At 35.2% G+C, this 22649-nt stretch overlaps 2 protein-coding genes across 3 annotated transcripts; both read left to right on the top strand.

The window, feature by feature from the left end:
• LOC18603545 (sucrose synthase 2) lies at positions 7713-12883 on the top strand. 2 transcript variants are annotated; one of them, XM_018118840.1, is made up of 15 exons: positions 7713-8048; positions 8193-8325; positions 8448-8599; positions 8804-8984; positions 9288-9406; positions 9490-9706; positions 9890-9985; positions 10186-10359; positions 10472-10588; positions 10697-10863; positions 11138-11362; positions 11656-11977; positions 12066-12310; positions 12396-12534; positions 12648-12883. In XM_018118840.1, exons 1-15 carry the CDS (start codon positions 7972-7974, stop codon positions 12684-12686), a joined length of 2403 nt encoding a protein of 800 aa, XP_017974329.1. In that variant the 5' UTR covers positions 7713-7971; the 3' UTR covers positions 12687-12883. The 2 variants fall into 2 exon arrangements, with proteins under 2 accessions (XP_017974329.1, XP_007035651.2); XM_007035589.2 differs by having other exon boundaries at positions 8792-8984.
• On the top strand, positions 13876-20532 carry LOC18603544 (probable acyl-CoA dehydrogenase IBR3). Its single transcript, XM_007035585.2, has 17 exons — positions 13876-14252; positions 14358-14492; positions 14766-14906; positions 15043-15174; positions 15350-15535; positions 15804-15881; positions 16100-16219; positions 16439-16537; positions 16633-16750; positions 17749-18005; positions 18135-18329; positions 18676-18818; positions 19085-19169; positions 19258-19467; positions 19686-19838; positions 19920-20024; positions 20097-20532. Exons 1-17 carry the CDS (start codon positions 14118-14120, stop codon positions 20286-20288), a joined length of 2484 nt encoding a protein of 827 aa, XP_007035647.2. The 5' UTR covers positions 13876-14117; the 3' UTR covers positions 20289-20532.

Here is a 22649-nt window from a genome sequence, read left to right as displayed (position 1 = left end):
CTTAAGCCGATCTATTGAACATGCCATGGTTAGTATTTTTCTTCGTAGAAACAAGTAAATTTGTGTTGTTTTTCCTTGTCTGATATGGTTAGAGGCCAGGCCCCAATATGTATATATAGGAAGTTTAGGAGAGTGCAAGCCCTCTAACTTCCCAATTCAGGGGTCCATCAAAGGAAAAAGAAAAACAAGATTAGGGAAATTTCTTAGGGGAAAAAAAGGGAAACAGGTTCCCCATTTTTATTCCTCCAACTTTCTGTGATTCCATGCTTGATTGACATGGATAATAGTGAAATTGGAATGCTTAATCATTTAGAAATTTGGTAATTATTCCTATCAAATTATCTGATTTTACACTTATTATTGCCCATTCCTGCCTATAATTTCTTGGTCGAGTGCCATGTATGTAGCCAAAGGGAAACCCACACAGCAAGATAAGATGGTGAATATTTCACATGCATAAAGGTAGCCTTGTGGGACTCCCATATAGGGAATTAGAGAACAAAGAAATAAACTTTATGCTGCTGTTAAATGATTATTAGTATTAATTTTATGTTGCTGTTAAATGATTATAAGTATTAATTTAACTCATAAAAATCAGATTTGCATCTGGAAAAACTTAGCCTTCCTCTAGTCTATTTACCAAAAAGAACCCCAAGATCTCATCTTTTTCTGCTATTATTCTATGTTCTAAAGGGTTTCATGAGAATTATACCTTGGAATTTAATCTTTGAGATAAAAAAAGGGTACTAGTTGGATGCTTCAAGATGGGTTGTTGCAATCCTTTTCTGATCAACTTTAATTAAACAGTTTTGAAAGAGTTTAAACACTTTCATATTCTAAATAAAAAATAAAAGGGTTTCTCATGTAGGACCAGTACAGAAAATATTCCTTTTCTACAGAACAAGACTAGAAATGCATGTTATTTGGGTTAGATAATGTTCATTTCGTGGTCAAAAAAATGGAGGTCCCAAAGGTAGGTAAAGAGTTAATATGAAAACGAAAGCTCCATTAAGATTTGTTTAGAACAAAATCATAACAACTTAAATTTTAATTATATTAATTCCCACACAAAATCAATTCATTTCATTGATAATTTAATCATATATATATATATGATCCAGAACAAGAATTACTAAAATTTCCTCTTCATCCAATCCACTAAGCCAAACAATTAAGTGCTGCTTTGATTATTGGGTATACGTCCATTCCTTTTTCTTTGTCGATGGGATGTCTCGAAATAAGTCTTCTTCTTTTCTTTTCTTTTTTTTAAACACCTAACACTACTAATTTTTCCATATTACAAATTTATTTTTCATATTAAAAAGTATATTGAATATTTATATTTATAAAAAATTTTAAATTTTAATATTTAATACATCATAATTATGGTTTTTATTTTAATTTTTGTGAAAATAAAAAAATAAACATTTAAAAACCAAAAAAATATTTCTAAATAAAGTCAGATCGTTTTTCGAAATACAACTATTATATTGAAATTTTCTTTTGGCCACAATCAAAACAATACAACTATTATATTGAAATTTTCTTTTCCCTTTATATTAATCTGTGGAAGAGCATTGCATCCGGTGATGCGCATCATATTCATGCACGCATGGATGTTAATTTGATATCATAAATTGGATTATTTACCAGGCCGAAGTCGAGTCAATGATCATGAAATTCATCTTATTAGGTTAAAATCCGTACTTTTGCTATCTCGTTTGTTAAGAAATTTATCTCTTTGAATAAAGTAGTGATACAGCTTAACTCATAGCAGGACATAACCCCTGCCATGACTTTCCCTGTCTAGAGAAAAATAATCAAAACAGTCGGTTGCCAATAGGATCAAACACAATCCCCAGTGCACCTGAGGGTTTACTCCCAAGTATAACAAAAAGAACTTGAAAAGCTTCGGTTTTTGAAAATATCAATACAATTAGAGATATGTTATAAGTTACGAGACATTGAACTGATTGTTTATCATGAAATTATAATTTTCGAGTCACTTTCATACAAACAACTTCAACCCGTAAGCTTAATTACAAGCATAGCTTATTTTACAGCTGCTACAAGGTCTGGGAATAATACATCGATTTTACTCCCTGCCGAGCAGGCCTAAGTCTAAGTAGTGAGCAAGCACTATTTTTCCTGAAAACAAAGAAAAGTAAAACTTAACAAGGCCAAAGGCAAAGAAGGTTAGTTACATCCCCAGCGATAAGGCTTACTTTTGTAGCCATAATCCATAAACAGTATCCCACCATAAGTCTCAGCTGCTTCGCTGCTGCTGATTACAGGCCCTCCTTTTATAGGAGCTTGAGGCACCGGTACAAAGTACCATGTTTCGTAGCCCTGCTGTTTGGTGACCGGACGATAGCTCCTGAAGTCAGGCTCTTTTTCGGTGTCATAAGCTTGCGGTTCTTGATAAGAATATGGCATCTGATACTGGTTAGGGGCTAGCTTCTGATGATGATACTGGCCTTGCCTTCCAGCTGGAGGAGGAGGAGGAGGAGGAGTATGCCTCTGATTTCCTCTGCCATACTGCTTCTCTATTATGGAGAAACCATCTAATGCAACCTTTTGAAGGTAATCGACCTGATGATATGCCATGGTTGATTGTAAGTTTCGTTTGCTTTGCTGTGAAATTGTCAGGAGCTGAGGTTCTATATAGAGAGAGGAAGTCATGTGTGAGAGTGGAAGCTTGCTTCCAGCTTCCTAGTCTAGGAAAAATATCTTATCTTTCTTAACTAAAGAAGATAGAAAAGGGGTAGGTGTGTTTCCTATGTCCCAACTTTTCGTGATTCCATTATTCTTGATCAAACATTGATGGGAAATTGCCCATAACCATTTAGAGCTAATCCAAAGCCAGTATAATGTCTGTTTGTGGGACTTTGTCTTGCTGCAATTTTGTCAGTAAGTGCCCCCATTTTTTTAGAGCCTTCCTTTTGGGAAGATATATATGATGGGGAATATATATCACATGGAGAAATGCATCCCCCCAGAGCACTTCATGGACCATGGATGCCTTCCTACCTTATGACTTTACTTCAATTTCGTCTATCAGATATGAAAAAATTATTCATTTAATTAATTAGTATACATAATTCAACTTATGATGGAAGTGAAAATTTTATATCGAGATTTGAGAAAAACTCAAAAAATTGATTTTGAGATATTATCGTATAGAATAAATTAAATTTAATCAAAATTAAACACTCTGCTAAAAATTGATTTTGGCATATTATCTTACAAAATAAACAAAATTTAATCATAATTGGACACTGCTAAAAATTTTAGCCATTACTCATTCTTCCTCTTTCTTGTACCTTTTTCCCCAGGGTGGTTTAGGTTCAAGGTCGGTTTAGCTTTAGATGAACAGGCATCAGGAGGCTAACGTCATGGCTCTGACGTAGAAACTATGTATATATATATAGAAAGATTTTTATAATTAATGTATAGTCTATAAGCAACATCTGTACAATATTCTTCTTTCTTTTCTTATCTTTTCCAGTCAAAAGTGAAACAAAAAATATCATTACAAATATTGAAAACTGATCCCTGCAAATTTATTCTTTATACAATGATATTTTCTCCTCCCTCTTCCCCCGNTATCACACCTGACCGATAAACTAGGTGCCTTTTTGTTGGCTAGTGTTGCTAGTTTATAATTTAATTAATCAAGAAAACTGTAATTAAGTATTAATTTTTAATGAAGAAAACTGTAATTTATAATTTAATTAATCAAGAAAACTGTAATTAAGTTATGATCATATTGAGAGAATAAATTTGCGTCTCTGATATAATGAAAAGGAGCTTTCCTGGGCTAAGCCCCTGAATGTAAATGAATTGCTACATGGACCGAAAATTGGTACTGACATAGGAAAATGTACATCTTCAAGCTAGCTTTTACCTACGAACTGGGAAAGCAAAAAATTCAATACAAGACAAGTTCAGGCTATGTTTATTTATGTATAGAAGGAGGAAATACTCTTTAAATTACAAATATGATCTGACAGATATGATACAAGGTGCTTGTAATCATACAGACCAAGTAAGATAAGCTAAAATAGATCAGTGGATAAAACCAAGATAAGCTGCTTGTTTTGAGTCTGTCAAGGTTTTCCTTTCGGTTTGTGCGTTCCCTCGGAGCATGATGATGATTTTGAATTGGTTGAGATAACAGTGGCAGGTTTTAAGCTTGGTTTCTGAACTTGGTGTGTTGAATGCTTGATGTCTAAGTTTCCTTCATCACAATCAACCTTGTTGGCAGGTCCGGCTGTTCTGGAATACTTGCTTCTGTAGCCATAATCCATAAACAGTAACCCACCATAAAGTTCGGCTGCCTCGCTGCTGCTAATTGCAGTCCCTGCTTGTGGCTCTGATAAAAAGTATTCAAATTTGTTGGCAGGTGCAACTGTGCCAGCAGGAGCCTGTTCTCTTCCTATAATAGCCCCACCATACATGCGAGCTGCCTCAACGCTAGTGATGATAGGCTCTCTCATATAACAATCTTGGCTTCCATACCCCTTGTAGGGATGCTGATAATTGGGATATTGATGAGGAGCCGCCCTCCCGGCGGCCCTTCTTCCCTGCGGCAGCCCATATAATTCATCTATCATGGCGAAGGCTTCTGAACCAGCTTTAGCAAGGCGATCATTCTGATTATGAACTGCTACTCGAGATGCCATATTTTCAAAACCCCAAGTGCTAAGTGGTTATGTGTCTGGTTTCCTTAGTTTTGATACAAATTAGCTTCAAACATTACTTCAATTTATAGGCACCCTCTAGCTTCATCTTCAGCTAGCCTTAGCATCTAGCACGATTTATAAACAAATGCTAGCACTAATATATATTCTTTTGAAAAAAAAAACAAGTTAAAATGTATTCTCGCCTTTCTTAAAAAATAAACTTTTTATGTATTAATTAATTACGATAATGGTAAAAGTCAGGTAGACAGTTGTTAATTAATGCATGATATTTTTATAATGAATGTATGATCTTTATTTAAATTTAGTAAAAATACTACATTAAATATAAAAAAAAATATTTTTTAAAATGAAAAATTAATTAATGTTAAACAAAACAATTACCTATAAACATTTATATGTATGTGCATGACACGTGTAATATATTCTTTTTTTTCTTTCCTTATCTCTTCCAGTCAAAAGTTGAAATAAAAAAATTACTATAAAGGTTGAAGTGATCCCTCCAAATTTATTTTTTTATAGAAAAATATATTCTTCCCCAACTTCAGGATCCCTTTTCAAGAATCACACGCACACTTACTGATTAAATTATACGGTGCCTTTTTGGTTAGTGTCAGCTAATTCCCAATTAATTAATCAACAAATTAAGCATTTTTTTGGTGAAGATTCTATAAATAAAAGTGTAATTAAACATTAATTTTCATTATACTTAATAATTAATCGGAATAGATTGAAGATTTATTACTCAATCAACTATATTTGTAGAGTCACTTTCAATCATATATAACAAATGTTAACCCATTTAGAAACAATAAACGTAACAAACGCTTCTCTAATGGTAAGTAGTCGGGCCAAATTTGAGTAAGGAAAGCATTAAACTATATTTATTTTCATATATTGATCATATATATGTAAAATAATTGCTACGTATATGTTCGAGCTTTTACTTAGGAAAAAGAAAAACCAAAAAATCAAATACAAAAGAAGAAGCAAGATTCATCATAGTAACAGATAAGTACTCTTCGAACTCTGATTATTTATATACACAGACGAAGCAAATACTGTTTGATCCAACAGATATGGTACAAGGCGCCTGTGATCAGACAGAACAAGTAGAACATAATAAGGAGAAGGTAGTTTCAGCTCCTGGGGAACTAAAGAAAGCCTTGCTATCAAATCCCAAAGGAGCTTTAGCAAGGCGATCATTCTGATTACTAAGTACTACTCGAGATGCCATGTTCTCAAAACCACCACAAGTGCTGAAGTGGGTATGTGTCTGGTTTCCTTAATTGATGCAAATTAGCTTTGCACATTTCCTCTATTTATAGGAACCCTCTAGCTTAAACTTTAGCTAACCTAAGCATCTAGCAACAATTTACAAACAAATTTCTTTGGAGAGTACTATCTTAACTATTTGATATAATACTCCATATACTATTTATAGGTTAGTATATAGCTAACCTATATACTATTTGATCAAAGGAACACAGGGATGGAAATATAATACTCCATCTATCGTAACTCCAAATCCAAATGGAAAGATCAGACAGTACTATCTTGAAACTTAACCTTTTGTGACAATCTAGAGCTTGGGTTACCTGTTTTTCGAAAAGCCTCCTGATGATGTCAAGCATCTTTGATTTGAGGATGGTATATCGACGAGGATGGCCTTGGCTTGTACTACACTAATCCTTCTTCCCTTCCCATTGTACACAAAATTTCACCTTTTCTGGCACTTTATTCTTCTCTGGGTTACCTTCTGGTAAAAAGTTTCAGTTGGTGGATCCTAACCCCACCTTGGAGATCATGAATTTGATGCTAAGGTATAATTACCAAAGACCATTGAATATTTTTTGGAAAGATAAGAATTTTTTATTGGAATTACAAAAGACTGAGAGTTAAAAGTTATTCAATTTGATATTAAAGAAAAGATAAACAAATCTCTTAATAATCTATTCATTACAAAATAACATAAAAACCTCAAACTCGAAAAATTCTTTCTTTTATCTTAAAAAAATTAATCTCTTTGAAAATGTGGGCTAAAGATTAATCAGAATTATATCACTAATAACTCTTTATATGGTTTGGGATATGTTTCATTCGTTAAGAAATAATGTAACCCAATGGGTGAAGATGCAATGAACTTTTTCTCAACTTTTACTCAAAGAAAGCGACTAAATAAAGAAAAGAACATTTCTCATCCACTTTAGTGATCATCTCTCATCAAACATTTACATGATATGTTTTGATTGATGAGACAATAGTTCTTGTTGGAAATCAAAATTATTCTTATTTATCTACAATGTAGTAGTAAGGTGTCACTCTTTAAATTCTAATGTAAGCATCAAGTAAATTTGTACTTAAATAATTGAGATTTAAAGCATAAAGTAGTTGCGTATCGAAATAATTGAGATTCAAAGCATATATGAATAAAGTTTGCAGAATAAGGGAATTCTCTTTAACCTGTTTATAGTTTCTCTTTTTGAACGGATGATGTCCGATCTTTTCAGATACGAAAAAGAAATTATTTATATTTTTTTGTATTTAATTTATTACGAATATTATGAATAAAATTTTAATGTATATTTTTTATTAAAATTTTTTATAATATTGATATTCAATGATGATTTTACGTTGTAATATTTAAAAAAAATTATGAAAATTTAAAAATTATGAAATAAATAAAATCAAAATAAGTGATTACCCAATTCACTACTTGGGCCAGAAGGGCTGGAAAAGCCCAAATCCAAAATACTAATTGGGGCAGAGGGGCTGAAAAAGCCCAAATTTAGAACCCGAAACGACCAATTCCAAAGCCCAAAGCATAACCGACGCATTCGATTTTGCCGGAGTGGCAGAGAACCAGCCGCTAGTACCGCGCCATGCCATGCAGGAGTGTAAAGCAGCCATAGGCGCGTGCTAGGAACGGCAGGGAAGCTACGTTGGGCGTGACAGTCTATGGAGGGCGAAGCGATTACACTTCGAAAGGAGAGCCCGTTGTTTGGACTCAAAGAGAAGATGAGTGAAACGACTCGAAGGGCGCTTCACAGTTATCAGAGAAGAAGATCAGTTTGTTCCAATGCAATGCCAAGTGCCCAATGCTTCTCAGTCTAATAACTTGCGATAGGCCGTTTCTTTCTTCGCCGCTCTTTCTCTGTTTGTGGCTATTTATACCTCACTTCTTCTCTTTTTCTTTCCAAATCCCATTCCTGCCCTTCACCCCATTTCCTCTGATTTGTATCTCTGCGGATTATTTTAATAGAAAACTATGCCGAACACAATGAGAGATAGGATCCAGGATACCCTCTCTGCTTATCGTAACGAGCTTGTTTCTCTTCTTTCCCGGTCTCTCTCTCTCTCTCTCTCTCTCGTTTGTTTCTTTAAAGAGGTTTTGTTGGTGTGAAAATGAAGGTGCTTTTAAGAGATAATATCATGGTTTTGTTATTGCATGCTGGGTTTTTGCTTATTGTTTATTCTTTGTTTATGAAGTTATGTTGCTCTGGGAAAAGGGATATTGCAATCTCATCACCTGATAGATGAGCTGATCAAGTCTGTTAAAGAAGATGAAGCCATGCAGAAACTCAGGGATAGTCCCTTTTTCAAAGTTCTAGAATCTGCGCAGGTGAAAGCCCCCCCCTAGCAGTCCTTGACATGTCTGCCCAGAAATTTTGATAAGATTAGAAAGTAGAATATGTTGTTTATGTACTATTTTTCACTTCATGCCTTATGAGTTGTACTTTTCAGGAAGCTATAGTTCTGCCTCCATTTGTGGCTATAGCAGTTCGTCCAAGGCCAGGTGTCTGGGAGTATGTTCGGGTTAATGTTTACGAACTCAGTGTCGATCATTTGAGTGTTCCAGAGTATCTTCGATTCAAGGAAGAACTCGTGGATGGAGGGTAAGAATTCCTCTTTTATGCTATAGCTCGAGGCTGCGGAGATTATTACTCTGTTTTCACTTTCGAAGTGAATTCTCAAATGCTTGTAATCTGTGATATGATTGCATGTTGTAAACAAGCTGGTTCTGCTTAATTTTTACTTCTTCTTTCTGTTGTTCAAAAATTCATTTAAAAGTGGAATTTTCCCTGTAGGTGCAATGACAGCTATGTGCTTGAACTTGATTTTGAGCCATTTAATGCCAATTTTCCTAGACCAACTCGTTCAACATCCATTGGCAATGGAGTTCAGTTCCTTAACCGTCACCTATCTTCAATCATGTTCCGCAACAAAGAAAGCTTGGAACCTTTGCTCGATTTTCTTCGTGCACACAAACATGATGGTCATGTTAGTCTTACTTGAGCCTTTTGTTTTTTATCTTATCATCTAAATTTGCTTTAGCTCAGAATTAGTGTTTCTTTTAACTTCCACTGCTGAATATTTTCATGCAATGTACTGCAAATGAGTGTCCCTTCAAAAGTGGTTAAAAATTCCTCTTTGCCTTGCATGCTAATCTCCAAATAAATAATCATCTAACTCTATGATGTCAAATTCAGTAAAGCTAAGACAGAGCAAGAAATAAAAATTAAAGCTGTTTCAGCAACAGATTGGAAATTAATTTCTTTGAAATGCTGAGATTATGTTATGTAGGTGATGATGCTGAATGATCGCATACAGAACATTCCCAAACTTCAGTTTGCCTTGGCAAGGGCAGCAGAATACCTTTCTAAGCTCCCATCTGAAACACCATATACTGAGTTTGAGTTTGAGTGAGTGGTTACAGTTTCTCTGATCTGTTTCAATTGTTGCTTTGAGTCACTTGCAAGATGTCTATCTGATTTAAGTTCTGCAGTTTACAAGGAATGGGATTTGAGAGAGGTTGGGGTGATACAACACAACGGGTGTCAGAGACGATGCATCTTCTTTTGGACATCCTTCATGCTCCTGATCCATCTACCTTGGAAACATTTCTTGGAAGAATTCCTATGGTGTTCAATGTCGTCATTGTGTCTCCACATGGTTTCTTTGGTCAAGCAAATGTCTTAGGTTTGCCTGACACTGGTGGACAGGTATTGTTATTGCATATTTTGTTTGATAATCTTTGATGTTTATAACCATATAGCCAAAGTAAAGTTTTGCAACAACTGCTCATTATTTGGTATCTAAACTGCTAGAAATTCCCTCCATTTCCATCATAGACAATTACATATAAGTATTTGCCATGACTATCGAACTGTACCTATCAAACACAGATCGTCTACATACTTGATCAAGTGCGAGCATTAGAGAATGAAATGCTTCTCAGAAAACAAAAGCAGGGGCTAGATGTAATCCCAAAAATTCTCATAGTAAGTGTCTTAATCCTCAGTTTACTTGGTAATTCTCTTGTATTGGCATTCTTAATTCCATTCCTATGCTTAGCAAAGAAGTTCTTCCATTCAGGAACTAATATACGATAAGTTGATTGATATTTATGTTTACCCTCTCCATTTGCTGAGTTTGGCATATGGCTCCTGATATTGCATCTTTCAATGCATGCTGATTTAAGGTTACCCGACTAATACCTGATGCAAAAGGAACAACATGCAACCAAAGACTAGAAAGAATTAGTGGAACAGAACATACTCATATACTGAGGGTGCCTTTTAGAACTGAGAATGGTATCCTAAGGAAATGGATTTCGAGGTTTGATGTGTGGCCATACTTGGAAACTTTTGCAGAGGTAAACATCAGCAGAGTTTTATCATGCTTTCCTTTTGCTTCCTGTATTAGTCCAAAATTAACGGGCACACATATACACTCCTCAATTCGTGGTTACTTCTGGCTGTTGTCAGGATGCATCAAATGAAATTGCTGCAGAGTTACAGGGTGTACCAGATCTGATAATTGGCAACTACAGCGATGGAAATCTTGTTGCATCTCTGTTATCATACAAACTAGGAATCACACAGGTTCTCTTTGATTTTTCTAATAATTACTAGCTACAATAAAAGGACGAGTTTACATACAAGGGTTATTATCTACTCCTGATTTTCTTCTTTACCTCTATTTCCATATAGTGCAACATCGCACATGCATTAGAAAAAACAAAGTATCCTGATTCTGACATATACTGGAGACAATATGAGGACAAGTACCACTTTGCAAGTCAATTTACTGCTGACCTTATTGCAATGAACAGTGCTGATTTTATAATTACCAGTACATACCAAGAAATTGCTGGGAGGTAAGTAAGTTTTTTGTGATTTTGGAATGTAATCATTAATTCTCTTTCTGGGGCAATCTCAATAACTACAATAAACTTTTAAAAGACCCTAGTTGTTCATATATTAATAATGAAGTTTTTTCTTCTCACAAATATATTCTGATACAATTATTTCTTTGTTCATTAGGAGCATCATGGTTTCTGGAGTCCTTCACTTTAGCACCATGTTATATTAATAAAGTGATAGCTCCTTTTCTGGTCATGTTACTAACACACCACATTTCCCCTGTCTCAGCAAGAATAATGTTGGACAATATGAGAGCCACACAGCTTTCACTCTTCCAGGGCTGTACCGAGTTGTCCATGGCATAGATGTTTTTGATCCAAAGTTTAACATTGTCTCCCCAGGTGCAGATATGTGCATATATTTTCCATACTCTGACAAGGAAAGAAGACTTACTGCTTTACATGGTTCCATTGAAGAACTCTTATATGATCCTGAGCAAAATGATGAGCATGTGTGAGTAACTTTCAACGATCAAATTAATTTACCTTAGGTTTTATATCAACTTAGCTGCTAGTATGTTGTCTATCTCTATGTATCCAGTTGTGTAAGTGACACTGCTTTAGGTGACATCATCAAAGATGACCCTCTTAGGCACATACTCTATGCTTTATAGAAATACTCATAGGGCATAACCTTTGGACCAGAAATAAACCTATTACGAATACTAACCATGTTTTGATTGTTTTATGATTAAATTCATAATTTTAGCCTGAACTTGATCTGCTATTTCATTTATGCCAATGTAGTGGTATATTGAGTGATCGATCAAAGCCTATCATATTTTCCATGGCAAGACTTGATAGGGTGAAAAATTTAACGGGCCTTGTTGAGTGCTATGGTAAGAGCAGCAGGCTAAGAGAACTGGTTAATCTAGTGATAGTTGGTGGTTACATGGATGTGAAGAAATCCAGGGATAGAGAAGAAATGTCAGAGATTGAAAAGATGCATGATCTGATAAAGCAATACAATTTGCATGGTCAGTTTCGCTGGATACGAGCACAAATGAATCGTGCCCGTAACGGTGAGCTCTACCGCTACATTGCAGATACCAAGGGTGCTTTTGTGCAGGTATGTCTCATAGATGTGTGATGGAACTACTAGGTTTAAGACATTAAATCTCGGAACAATTTAACATATTCCTTTGATCCTCTTGCAGCCTGCTTTCTATGAAGCTTTTGGTCTCACAGTTGTGGAAGCCATGACTTGTGGGCTTCCAACATTTGCCACTTGTCATGGTGGCCCTGCTGAGATCATTGAGCATGGTATTTCCGGGTTTCATGTGGACCCCTATCACCCTGATCAGGTTGCTGCTAGCATGATTGACTTTTTTGAACGTTGCCAGAACGATCCCAGTTGCTGGGACAAGATATCAGACGGAGCCCTTCAAAGAATCTATGAAAGGTTTAGTATTGCCTGATGAAGCTGTACAAGGAAAACAATTTTTCTTCTTGATTGATTTTAACGAGTCTTATGATCTATTCCGTAGGTTCACATGGAAGATATATTCTGAAAGGTTACTGACACTAGCCGGAGTATATGGCTTCTGGAAGCTCGTATCTAAGCTTGATAGGAGAGAGACACGGCGGTACTTGGAGATGTTTTACATTCTCAAGTTCCGGAAGCTGGTTGGTATTTCATTTCTTGCACATCCTGTGGATGTGTCCTCAAACCTGTTTCACCATCTATACATGGAACCTATTCCTAGAAACTCAATCTAGCGCTGTATTTTCTGTTCCAGGTGAAGTCCATTCCGATGGCAGTGGAGGAGCAGCATTGAAATTCGTGCAATGAATAATCAAAAGTTGGCATGTATGTTTCCTATGTGCATTCTACACTTGCCTGTTTGCGAGAACAATGCCTTTATTTGTGTTTGGATGAACATTGTTGTCCCTTTCGATGCTATCAAAGTCTTCTTTTTTGGAAAGTTTATAATCGTGGATGTCGAGTGTCTCGAGAAAATAATTTGTTTTAATCTCACGTCGGGTATGTATGATCCGTGACGCATTCACTTTGGATGGAAATGACTGGTTTTCTCAGGAAAAAGCTGCATTGGACTGCGTATTTGACCTCTCCAATGTGTCGTGTTGCAACTTGCAAGCAATTGCCGACGGATAAGATATATACGGACTTTTGCAATGTTGGGTTTGTACTGTTTTCAATCCAATAAGCTTACGTATAGAGAGGGTATGTACATCAAATTCATTATATTTAGAAAAGATCCGAATGTTTAATTTTAATTAAGATAAAGATTATTGTAATTAAGAAAGAGTTTTTCTTTGTTTTCGGTTCGGTACACAATTATTAACCTTAAAGCCTACTTTTTGCCATCATTAAACTCAAATTACTATAAAACAACATTTAAAGTAACAACATTGGACAGATCGTGTGGATCAAAATTTTGGTTTAATGTCATCATGTGGTATTTTAAATGTATCGATGCATTTAAAGATAAGATAATTAATTTCATATTAATTTTACATTAATGAAATCTGCTTAATCTGTATATAATACTCTTCCTTTATTTAACTAATGCATTTAAAGACATAATAATTTTATATCTTAAACAGATAAATTTCTTAATTAATTATATCATCATATTAATTCGTATAATATAATAGGTTTAATTTATTATACTTAATTAAACAAGATAGTCATATTTGAATGAATTACTTGTATTATAATTGTGTTTTATGATATAAAATTTAATTTAATTAGCTTAATTGACGCGTCATACGTATTTATATATATATTTAAAATTTTAATTTATTTAATTAATTATGTCAAATCTCGTAATTTAAAATAATATGATAAAATTAATTACATTAATTAAAAAATAACCTTAAAAAGCATCTTTAAAACATTGTTCAAGATGTTATTTATTAAAAGATAAAAAAAAAAGAGGTGGCATTATTTTTAAAATTAAATATATAAGTGAAAACGGTCAAAAGTGTGGAGGAAGCGAACACACTGCTTCGAGCTGGCAAGAGAAATGCATTAAATATTCGTCGACTTGCCTCCGATTATTTAATCTTCTAATGTTATCTTCTAGCTCGATTTTTTCTAAGTTTAATAAATTTCAAGTCGATATCGTTCGGAGCACGTTAATAATAAAGGATTTTCTCCCGTCAATAAAATCTGATAACTGTCTTCTATCTGTTTTCTTATTTTGTTTGTTTTTTAAATAATCGGAGGAAATTTTGTAGTAGCTATGGCGAATCGAACGGGTGATCTGGTGGAGCCAGTGCAGGAAGCTCACAAGATTGATGTTAAGGCTTTGTTTGTCTACGCCGCTGCTCATATCCCTGGATTCCCTCTCTCTCCCTCTAAATTCACTCTCTCTCAGGTATTTCTTTATTAGTTCATATGTTATTCATCTATGGATTTATTTTTCCTTTTGTTTTTTTTTTATTTTTTGGTGAGTTTTTGAGATTGGTGAAATGAAGTATAGTTTGGACATGGACAATCGAATCCGACGTATTTGATGGAAGTCGAAACGGGAGGGGCTGTGAAACGCTACGTTTTGAGGAAGAAGCCTCCCGGGAAGCTGCTTCAGTCTGCTCATGCCGTTGAGAGAGAATATCAGGTGAGTTCTTTAGTTTTTTAAAATTGCGTTGTAAAGGTTAGGGCTTTGTTGCTAGTAACCAAAAGTAAATGACAAGTTTTTCAAGGTATATAACTTTAAGTAATATTTTTATAATAATTCTTCAATTTGAAAAGAAAATTTTAAGTCTTTATGAAAAATTCTATTTTGTGGATAGCCAGTAAAATTTACAGTGTAGAATTAGTTGAATATTTCTTATAAAATGTATGTAAAATACTAATAATTTTTTTTTTTTGGTGCATGTGTGCATGTCAGGTTCTCAAGGCACTAGCCGATCATACCAAAGTGCCAGTTCCGAAGGTTTTCTGTTTATGTAATGATCCAAGCGTGATTGGAACTGCATTTTACATAATGGAGTACTTGGAAGGTCGCATATTTGTAGACAACAAGCTACCAGTAAGACTCTAATATTTAAATATATTGAATTTGTTGTTGAAGTTTGTAATATTAGTTTTTTTTATGAGATGATGTGGTTTTTCCTTGCATTTTTGAGGTTGCGAATTGAATTCTATCGCTAATTCTGTTTGACAAGGGTGTGGCACCTGAGAGGAGGAGGGCAATATATCAGGCAACTGCAAAAGTGTTAGCTTCATTGCATTCTGCTAATGTTGATGCCATTGGTTTGGGAAACTATGGGCGCCGAGATAACTATTGTAAAAGACAGGTGCATGAACTCTTTTTTGTGCTATAAAGTCTTGCTGAGTGAATGAAGAGTGCTTTTATAGAAGAATTATTATGCAAGCTTGGTCTTTAATGAGATTAACCATGTTGGATTTTGAAGGCATAAGACCTTTAAGAAAAATGAACATAAATAATTACATAGCTTTTCCTTCTTCTAGATAGAGAGGTGGTTTAAACAATACCTTGCTTCAACTAGTGAGGGAAAACCAGAGAGAAATCCCAAGATGTTTGAGCTGGTTGATTGGTTACGAAAGAATATTCCTCCAGAGGATTCATCAGGTGCCACAGGAGGCCTAGTTCATGGAGATTTCCGCATTGATAATGTTGTGTTCCATCCCACTGAGGTCTGGTTCTTCGTAATCTTTAATTGCTTTAAGTGTATGTTTTTATCATCAACTATGTTGTATTTAAATATATTCTGATTCTATTCAAAATGCCTTCCAGTCTTTGGCATTTGCACTCCAAAATTCTTAATTAGTATTCCATGCAATGTTGGTAGGATTTCAGGTGATTTCTGATGTTGTATGATATCAAATTCAATATGCATAAAACTTACCTTAACGATGTGAATTATCTGATTAAAATACCTTATGAGATGCTCCTAGTGTGCAGGACCGAGTTATTGGTGTTCTTGATTGGGAACTGTCTACGCTTGGAAACCAAATGTGTGATGTTGCACACAGCTGCATGGTACTTAGCTGATCTTTTCAACTTTACCATTTTGCATAAATAGAACAGTTACCTATATTTTTTTTGGTACTTTTACATATTATATGCCATTTCATTTCCTCTTTACTTTTTGGTCATTGATATAGTGTTTCTCATGTAATATAGTTCATAGAGGAACCAAGTCATATTACATCTTCTTAGCTATAAATTTCGAAAGCTCACCATTACTCAATTGGCAGCATTACATTGTACAAATTGGGCCTGAATTAGAACAACTGGGTGACGGGCTTGAGCTCATTGGAATTCCAGAAGGGATTCCTTCACTGGCTGAATTTCTGGCAGAATACTGCTTTGAAGCTGTAAGTACCACCATACACGCCTTTGATTAATATGTACACTTAAGACACTTTTCTCATCTGATGCAGAAATTATTGTAAGCACCCCACCCTCACCCCCTCTATGGCCTTTTGGCCATGAATATGCTGAGGCTTCAATTCCCTGTATATGTGAAGCTTCTGTCAACTGTTCAGTTAACTCACTGACAGATTTACTTTTTGCCGGAAAATGTTGCAATACAGGGAAAAGCATGGCCTGTCTCTGAGTGGAAGTTCTATGTTGCCTTTTCTTTGTTCCGTGGAGCGTCTATCTACACAGGAGTATATAATAGATGGCTTATGGTATTCTGTGACATTAAATAGTTTGGTATTTTATTATGATTAATTATGAAAGGCCAATGCGTTGATATTATGCTTTGCTAAAATTGATAATGCAGGGTAATGCTTCAGGAGGTAAACGTGCAGAACATACAGGAAGGCATGCTAATGGTCTCATAGCTTCTGCATTGGCTTTTATTGCGAAGAAGACTGTGCTTCCAGAGCGTCCCCCCTCTGGTAGCTAAGCTGTTCCACCTTTTTTGCTGGCTGTGACATTTATTATTTTTCCAACTATTATTTACTCTATTTCTTTCTGGACCTTTAGGAGTACCAAATTTGTAGTGATATATATTTTTTTGAATAAATTTCTAGTAAACGACGCAAGTAAACAGAGAGTAGACTGTTAATGGCAGTTTTCACATTACAGTGAGGTTTTAGTGCCTTAATAGAAATGTTATCAGGGAGTCGACATTCACATTTATAGTGGGTTTTCTGAATCCAGATATGCAGATAAGATTTAAAGAATATGTTATTGGGTAGAACCTAGCACCATATTTGCTGTTTGATATGAGATAGGAATTTTTTGGTCTTATAAATTGCTTATAGAGTGGCATAGAAACTTTTTTTTTTTTAAATGTGTTTCTTCTCATCTGTAAGGTATTCATGATGGGTTCAAACTGTACCAAACAGATACTGTTCTTCCAAACTTTCAAGCTTTGTTTGGGTTCAAAGCCGTAATTGTTTCACTTCAATAATCTTATGTTGAATGACTGGCAAGACAAGAAAAAAGAGCCCCTTATTCCATCAATTTTCATGTGTGTATTTTCAGGTCTTCTAATAGGTAAAGAAGTTTCACTACTAATATTATATCTAAATTAGAGACATCATTTACTTTTGTTCCCCCAAGGAACAAAAGATACAGGTTTTTGCTGTGTTGTGAAGCACATAAGGCTCCTGGTAGTTCTCATGTTTTCCAATTGGATATATGACTTAAATACATAATCGCAGGGGGAGTTTGTTGAAGCTTTTTAATAACAGAGTTCATAAATAAGGAAATACATCTATTTAAGGTTATGTGCTTGTAGCTGCAATACAAGACTATTTGGAAACATCATTTAAGATCTTGGTTGTTGTGTATTTTAAATGCCATCTTATTTTCACTTCATTTCAGTTATAAAGTTTGTGGTCCAGAGTAATTGGAAGGTGATTTTGTTCTTTTAATTGCTGAAATCCAGTTTCACAAGGTATAAGGCAATATGGGATTGAGAACAAAGTTAGAGGCCTTCCTGAGGGAAGTGGGAGGTTAGTCCCTAGTAAAAGGGTTCAGGAATTGAGAAACAGATTGATTAAGTTCATGGAAGATCATATCTATCCCATGGAAAATGAATTCAGCAAACGTGCGCAGTCTGACTTGCGTTGGACAGTGCATCCAGAGGAGGAGAAGTTAAAAGAGCTTGCAAAGAAAGAAGGGTTGTGGAATTTATGGATACCTGTATGTATCTCTAGTCTTCTACTTTAAACTCCATCCGTCACCAATTACGGTTTTTACTCATACTTGCTCTTAAAATGTTATTGTTTATATGGAAATATGATATTCTTGAGAAAATGTTTTTTTATGCAGTTTGACAGTGCTGCTAGGACAAAAGAACTTATTTTTAATGGGAGTGAGAATGCTTACTTTGACAATGCACATGATCGTTTACTTGGTGCGGGCCTATCAAACCTTGAATATGGATACCTTTGTGAGATTATGGGTCGCTCTGTTTGGGCTCCGCAGGTGTTTAATTGTGGTGCACCAGATACTGGGAATATGGAGGTAAGAATTACATCTGGATTCCTTAAAATCTATGATGACTAATTGCTTTCACTACCGCATAGCCTTGTCCTGTCAGTAGTAGGTCATGAGATTGTAATGATAAACATGATCTTAGGTGAAGATAAGCCATTATAGGAACTACTAGTAGACTGAGGTAAACTCAGATGGTTTTCAAAATTGCTTCACCAAAATCAAGTCGGTGCAGCTGGAGTTGGGGAAGTACAACTACTTGATTTCTGCACGATAAATCATATTGGTTTGCTTTTGTGGCATTATGGTTCACTGTATATCTTAGTGTTGTTTGGTTTATCATAACATTTCTTCTTTTTTTTTTTTTTCATTTTAGGTACTGTTGCGGTATGGGACTAAAGAACAGCTACACGAATGGCTCGTTCCATTGCTTGAGGGGAGAATTCGCTCTGGATTTGCAATGACAGAACCACAAGTTGCTTCCTCTGATGCAACTAATATTGAGTGTTCCATCAAAAGGTATGTTTATCAATTCTTTAAAATGTGTAGCAATTTTAAGCAAATTGTAGTGTGCATAGCATCTGTCTTTTTTTTTTTTCTTTATATCATCTGTCTATCAATAAAGATTTGCGTCTAAGTTTTTGCACTTCAACCCACGAAGAACATGATGAAAGGTGCTATATAACATTTTATTATTTCCCCCCCTTATTCCTTTATTTGTGCTACTGTCATATCTGATTTATTAATCTGGTTGGAATTAATCTCGCTATGTGCTTCTGGTACAGACAAGGAGATTCATATATCATCAATGGGACCAAGTGGTGGACTAGCGGAGCCATGGATCCAAGATGCAGAATTCTTATACTTATGGTTAGTTCTTTTAGAATGGCATGGGAGGAATAAGTTCTCTACTTGTACCTAATTGGTCTAAAGAGGGTGTGATCTGAACAATATCCAGGGAAAAACTGACTTCACTGCCCCTAAGCATAAGCAGCAATCCATGATATTAGTGGATGTCCAGACTCCCGGGGTATACATAAAGAGACCACTAACAGTGTTCGGCTTTGATGATGCTCCTCATGGACATGCAGAAATCTCCTTTGAGAATGTTCACGTGCCAGCAAAGAATATCTTATTGGGAGAAGGACGTGGATTTGAGATCGCACAGGTACCATTGCCATGTATCTTGCCATGTTATTGAAGGATGACAAGACTGCCATACATTTTCTGTTTGGGTTTCACTCCCACAATATTCCATGTAGTGATCTGATTTTATAGTTGGTTACATCTAGTTGATTGTGAGGACCTCGAACTTTGTTGAGTGATGTTACTTTTATGAGCTTCTTTCATTGATGTTTATCTTTGCTGCTGTTTATACTCTTGCAGGGAAGACTGGGCCCAGGAAGATTGCACCACTGCATGAGACTGGTTGGTGCTGCTGAGCGTGGCATGCAGTTGATGGCTCAAAGGGCTTTTCGTCGGAAAACATTTGGAAAATCGATTGCTCAACATGGTTCATTTCTTTCAGATATTGCAAAGGTAGTTTAATAGTTAGAGATGTTTACAGAGTGATTAAATTGAAAGTTGTTAGTTGAATTGAAAATCGGCTGCTTCTTGCAGTGTCGAGTAGAGCTGGAGCAAACCAGGTTGTTGGTTCTTGAGGCCGCTGACCAGCTCGATCGACTTGGAAACAAGAAAGCCCGAGGCACCATTGCAATGGCCAAGGTAACCATTACTATTTGATAATTTCTGGTGCAGTACGACCTTTCTTACGAAATTCATTTTTGGATGTTGCAGGTAGCAGCTCCAAACATGGCACTGAAGGTGCTAGACATGGCAATGCAAGTACACGGTGCAGCGGGGTTATCGTCCGACACTGTCCTGGCGCACCTGTGGGCCACAGCAAGAACATTGAGAATCGCAGATGGACCTGATGAAGTGCATTTGGGTACCATCGCCAAGCTAGAACTACAGAGAGCTAAGCTTTGAAGATCAGCAATGAAAGAGAAGGAATAATCCAAGATGCAGTGGGGCATTTTCCTTGTAATAATGATACACGAGAAATTTATGTGAAAGATGAAACTACCATAAAAACTGTATATATTCGTTAATGTCTTCCCCTTCGAATTTGCCAAGGACCCACCACCAAATTTGCATGCCTCAGCTGGGAACAGTAATCTTAATTCTGGTAACATTAATATAACAGTAACAAAATAGAAAATGTTACTCCATCTTTCCTGTTTTGTTACTTGAATGCCGAATGTTTGCCTATCGGTTTAATATTTGAAAAAGATTTTAAATTATTTAAAAAATTTATATGAATTTTTATTTATTTTATTAAATTTTTATATTTTTATTTTGAGTCATAAATTGTTATGGTTAATAGTTGATTTAGGTAAAATGATATTTATTATTTCATATCATGTGACATTGATGAAGCATACTAATATGTCATAATGAATAATGATATGTCGATATAATATGTTTGTATAATATTTTTTATCTTCACATTAACATCATATTAATGTCATGAGAGCATAAAACAATAAGTATTATTTTGATTAAATCAATCATTAGTTATAAAATTTATTATTTTTATTTGTATAAATTACTTAATTAATATAAAAAAAATTAAAGATAAAAATAAAAATATAATGATATTATAATGAATAATGATATGATATATTGATTTGATCATATGATATTTTTTATCTTTACATTAATGTCATGTCAATGTTATGAGAGTATAAAATTATAAGTATTATGTTGATTAAATATAATTAATTAATTATTAATTATAAAATTTATTATTTTTATTAATAAATTACTTAATTAATATAAAAAAGAACTAAAGCTGAAGGATAAAAAAAAAAAGTGAGAGTCCAATGGAGCTCAGACCACCTGACAATCTGGGTCTAGGATATAAAACTAGTTAATCTAAAAAAGAATTAAAAAAACTAGTTAATCTAAAAAAGAATTAAAGATGAAGATAAAAAAAGAAGTGAGCGTCCAACTGAGCTCAGCCCACTTGGTAATCTGGATCTAGGATGCACTGGCTTGTTATCCTTCCACTGTTCGTAACGGGAGGTTTTCGCTGCTCTGTTAAACCAGCCTCACGCGGAGCCCTCCCCTCTAGGAACCAAGAAGCCCAAGCTTACGCTCGAACCCCATGGTTCAACTACCAACTTAGAACGGGCAAGCCAGAGAGTCGCAACCACGGACCCTACCAAGGAGGCTCAGACACTGTCCAATCACCCAATGCCCCCACTCGGGTTAGAAGCTAGCGCAACCTAACTCGGCGAGCAGGTGTGGCTCTTCGTTCTTTTGTATAGCAGGCTTTCCACATATAAGATGTCCATGTGGGATACAAAGTTTTAGGCAATGCCGAGGAGACCAAAAGGGACTCCTTGACCAATGATTCCCACTGACTTGGTTAATGCATAATTGGGCTCTTTAGACTCAGCAGGTTGCCTACTTCGTGCTCATATTGATTTTGATTGTTGTTTTCAGAGCTGGGGTTGGGGTTGAGAGCTCAAAACTAGAGCTGTTTCCTCATGGAATAGACGGTATTTTGGGTGGCATCTCTCAAGAACTCTAGCAAGAACCATGTTTAATGACAGAAGAATTTCCTGAATGACATGGCAAAGTTGCTAGATGTTGCTTTGGAAAAAGAAAGGTCCTCTTTGCATAATCAGAGTGATTGTTCTTCAAAATTAATTTACAGCTTAATTTCAATGTATTTTGAAAAATGAAGTTTATCATGATATAAAATCAAGCTTTATCTCATTTTTTATTCTTTCGTGATTCATATTACATGATAAATATATTATCTTTACACAAAGAGTATTGAACCGGTAATCGAACAAATTTTACATTAATTAACTAAAGATTAAATATCCATCTTTAAAATTCAACATATAAGATCACGACAACATTTTTACAGCTAAATTAATATAAACCAAGCTCTATGAGTGGACAGATATAATTCATTACTCCATAACTATAGTTTTAGGCTTTCAGCTTGTATGGGTAGAAGAAGGCTTCAAACTTTCTAATTGCAGCTAAATATAAGCCTCAAAGACAGTTTTAGAGAATGGCCAAGAATAAAAATGATGTTCTCTCACCAATCATTTGCGAAAGAGAATGAACAAAGCTCTACACCCCACAACTGTGGACAACGAGTTATATATGGAAAACTTCAACAACCCCCTCTGTTTCGTCGGGCTCTCTCTACCTCACAGCTTGTTAACAGAAAATAACGGTTTTTTAAATGGTTCACGTCGTCGGGTTCCCTCCCTGTCGCCTTGTATATATATATATACCTCATTTCACCATAGCTTCCCAAACCAG

Source organism: Theobroma cacao, chromosome 4 (assembly GCF_000208745.1).
Source record: "Theobroma cacao cultivar B97-61/B2 chromosome 4, Criollo_cocoa_genome_V2, whole genome shotgun sequence".
NCBI lineage: Eukaryota > Viridiplantae > Streptophyta > Magnoliopsida > Malvales > Malvaceae > Theobroma > Theobroma cacao.
The sequence above is the reverse complement of the archived record's forward strand: the minus strand, read 5'-3'. Positions and strand labels throughout refer to the sequence as shown.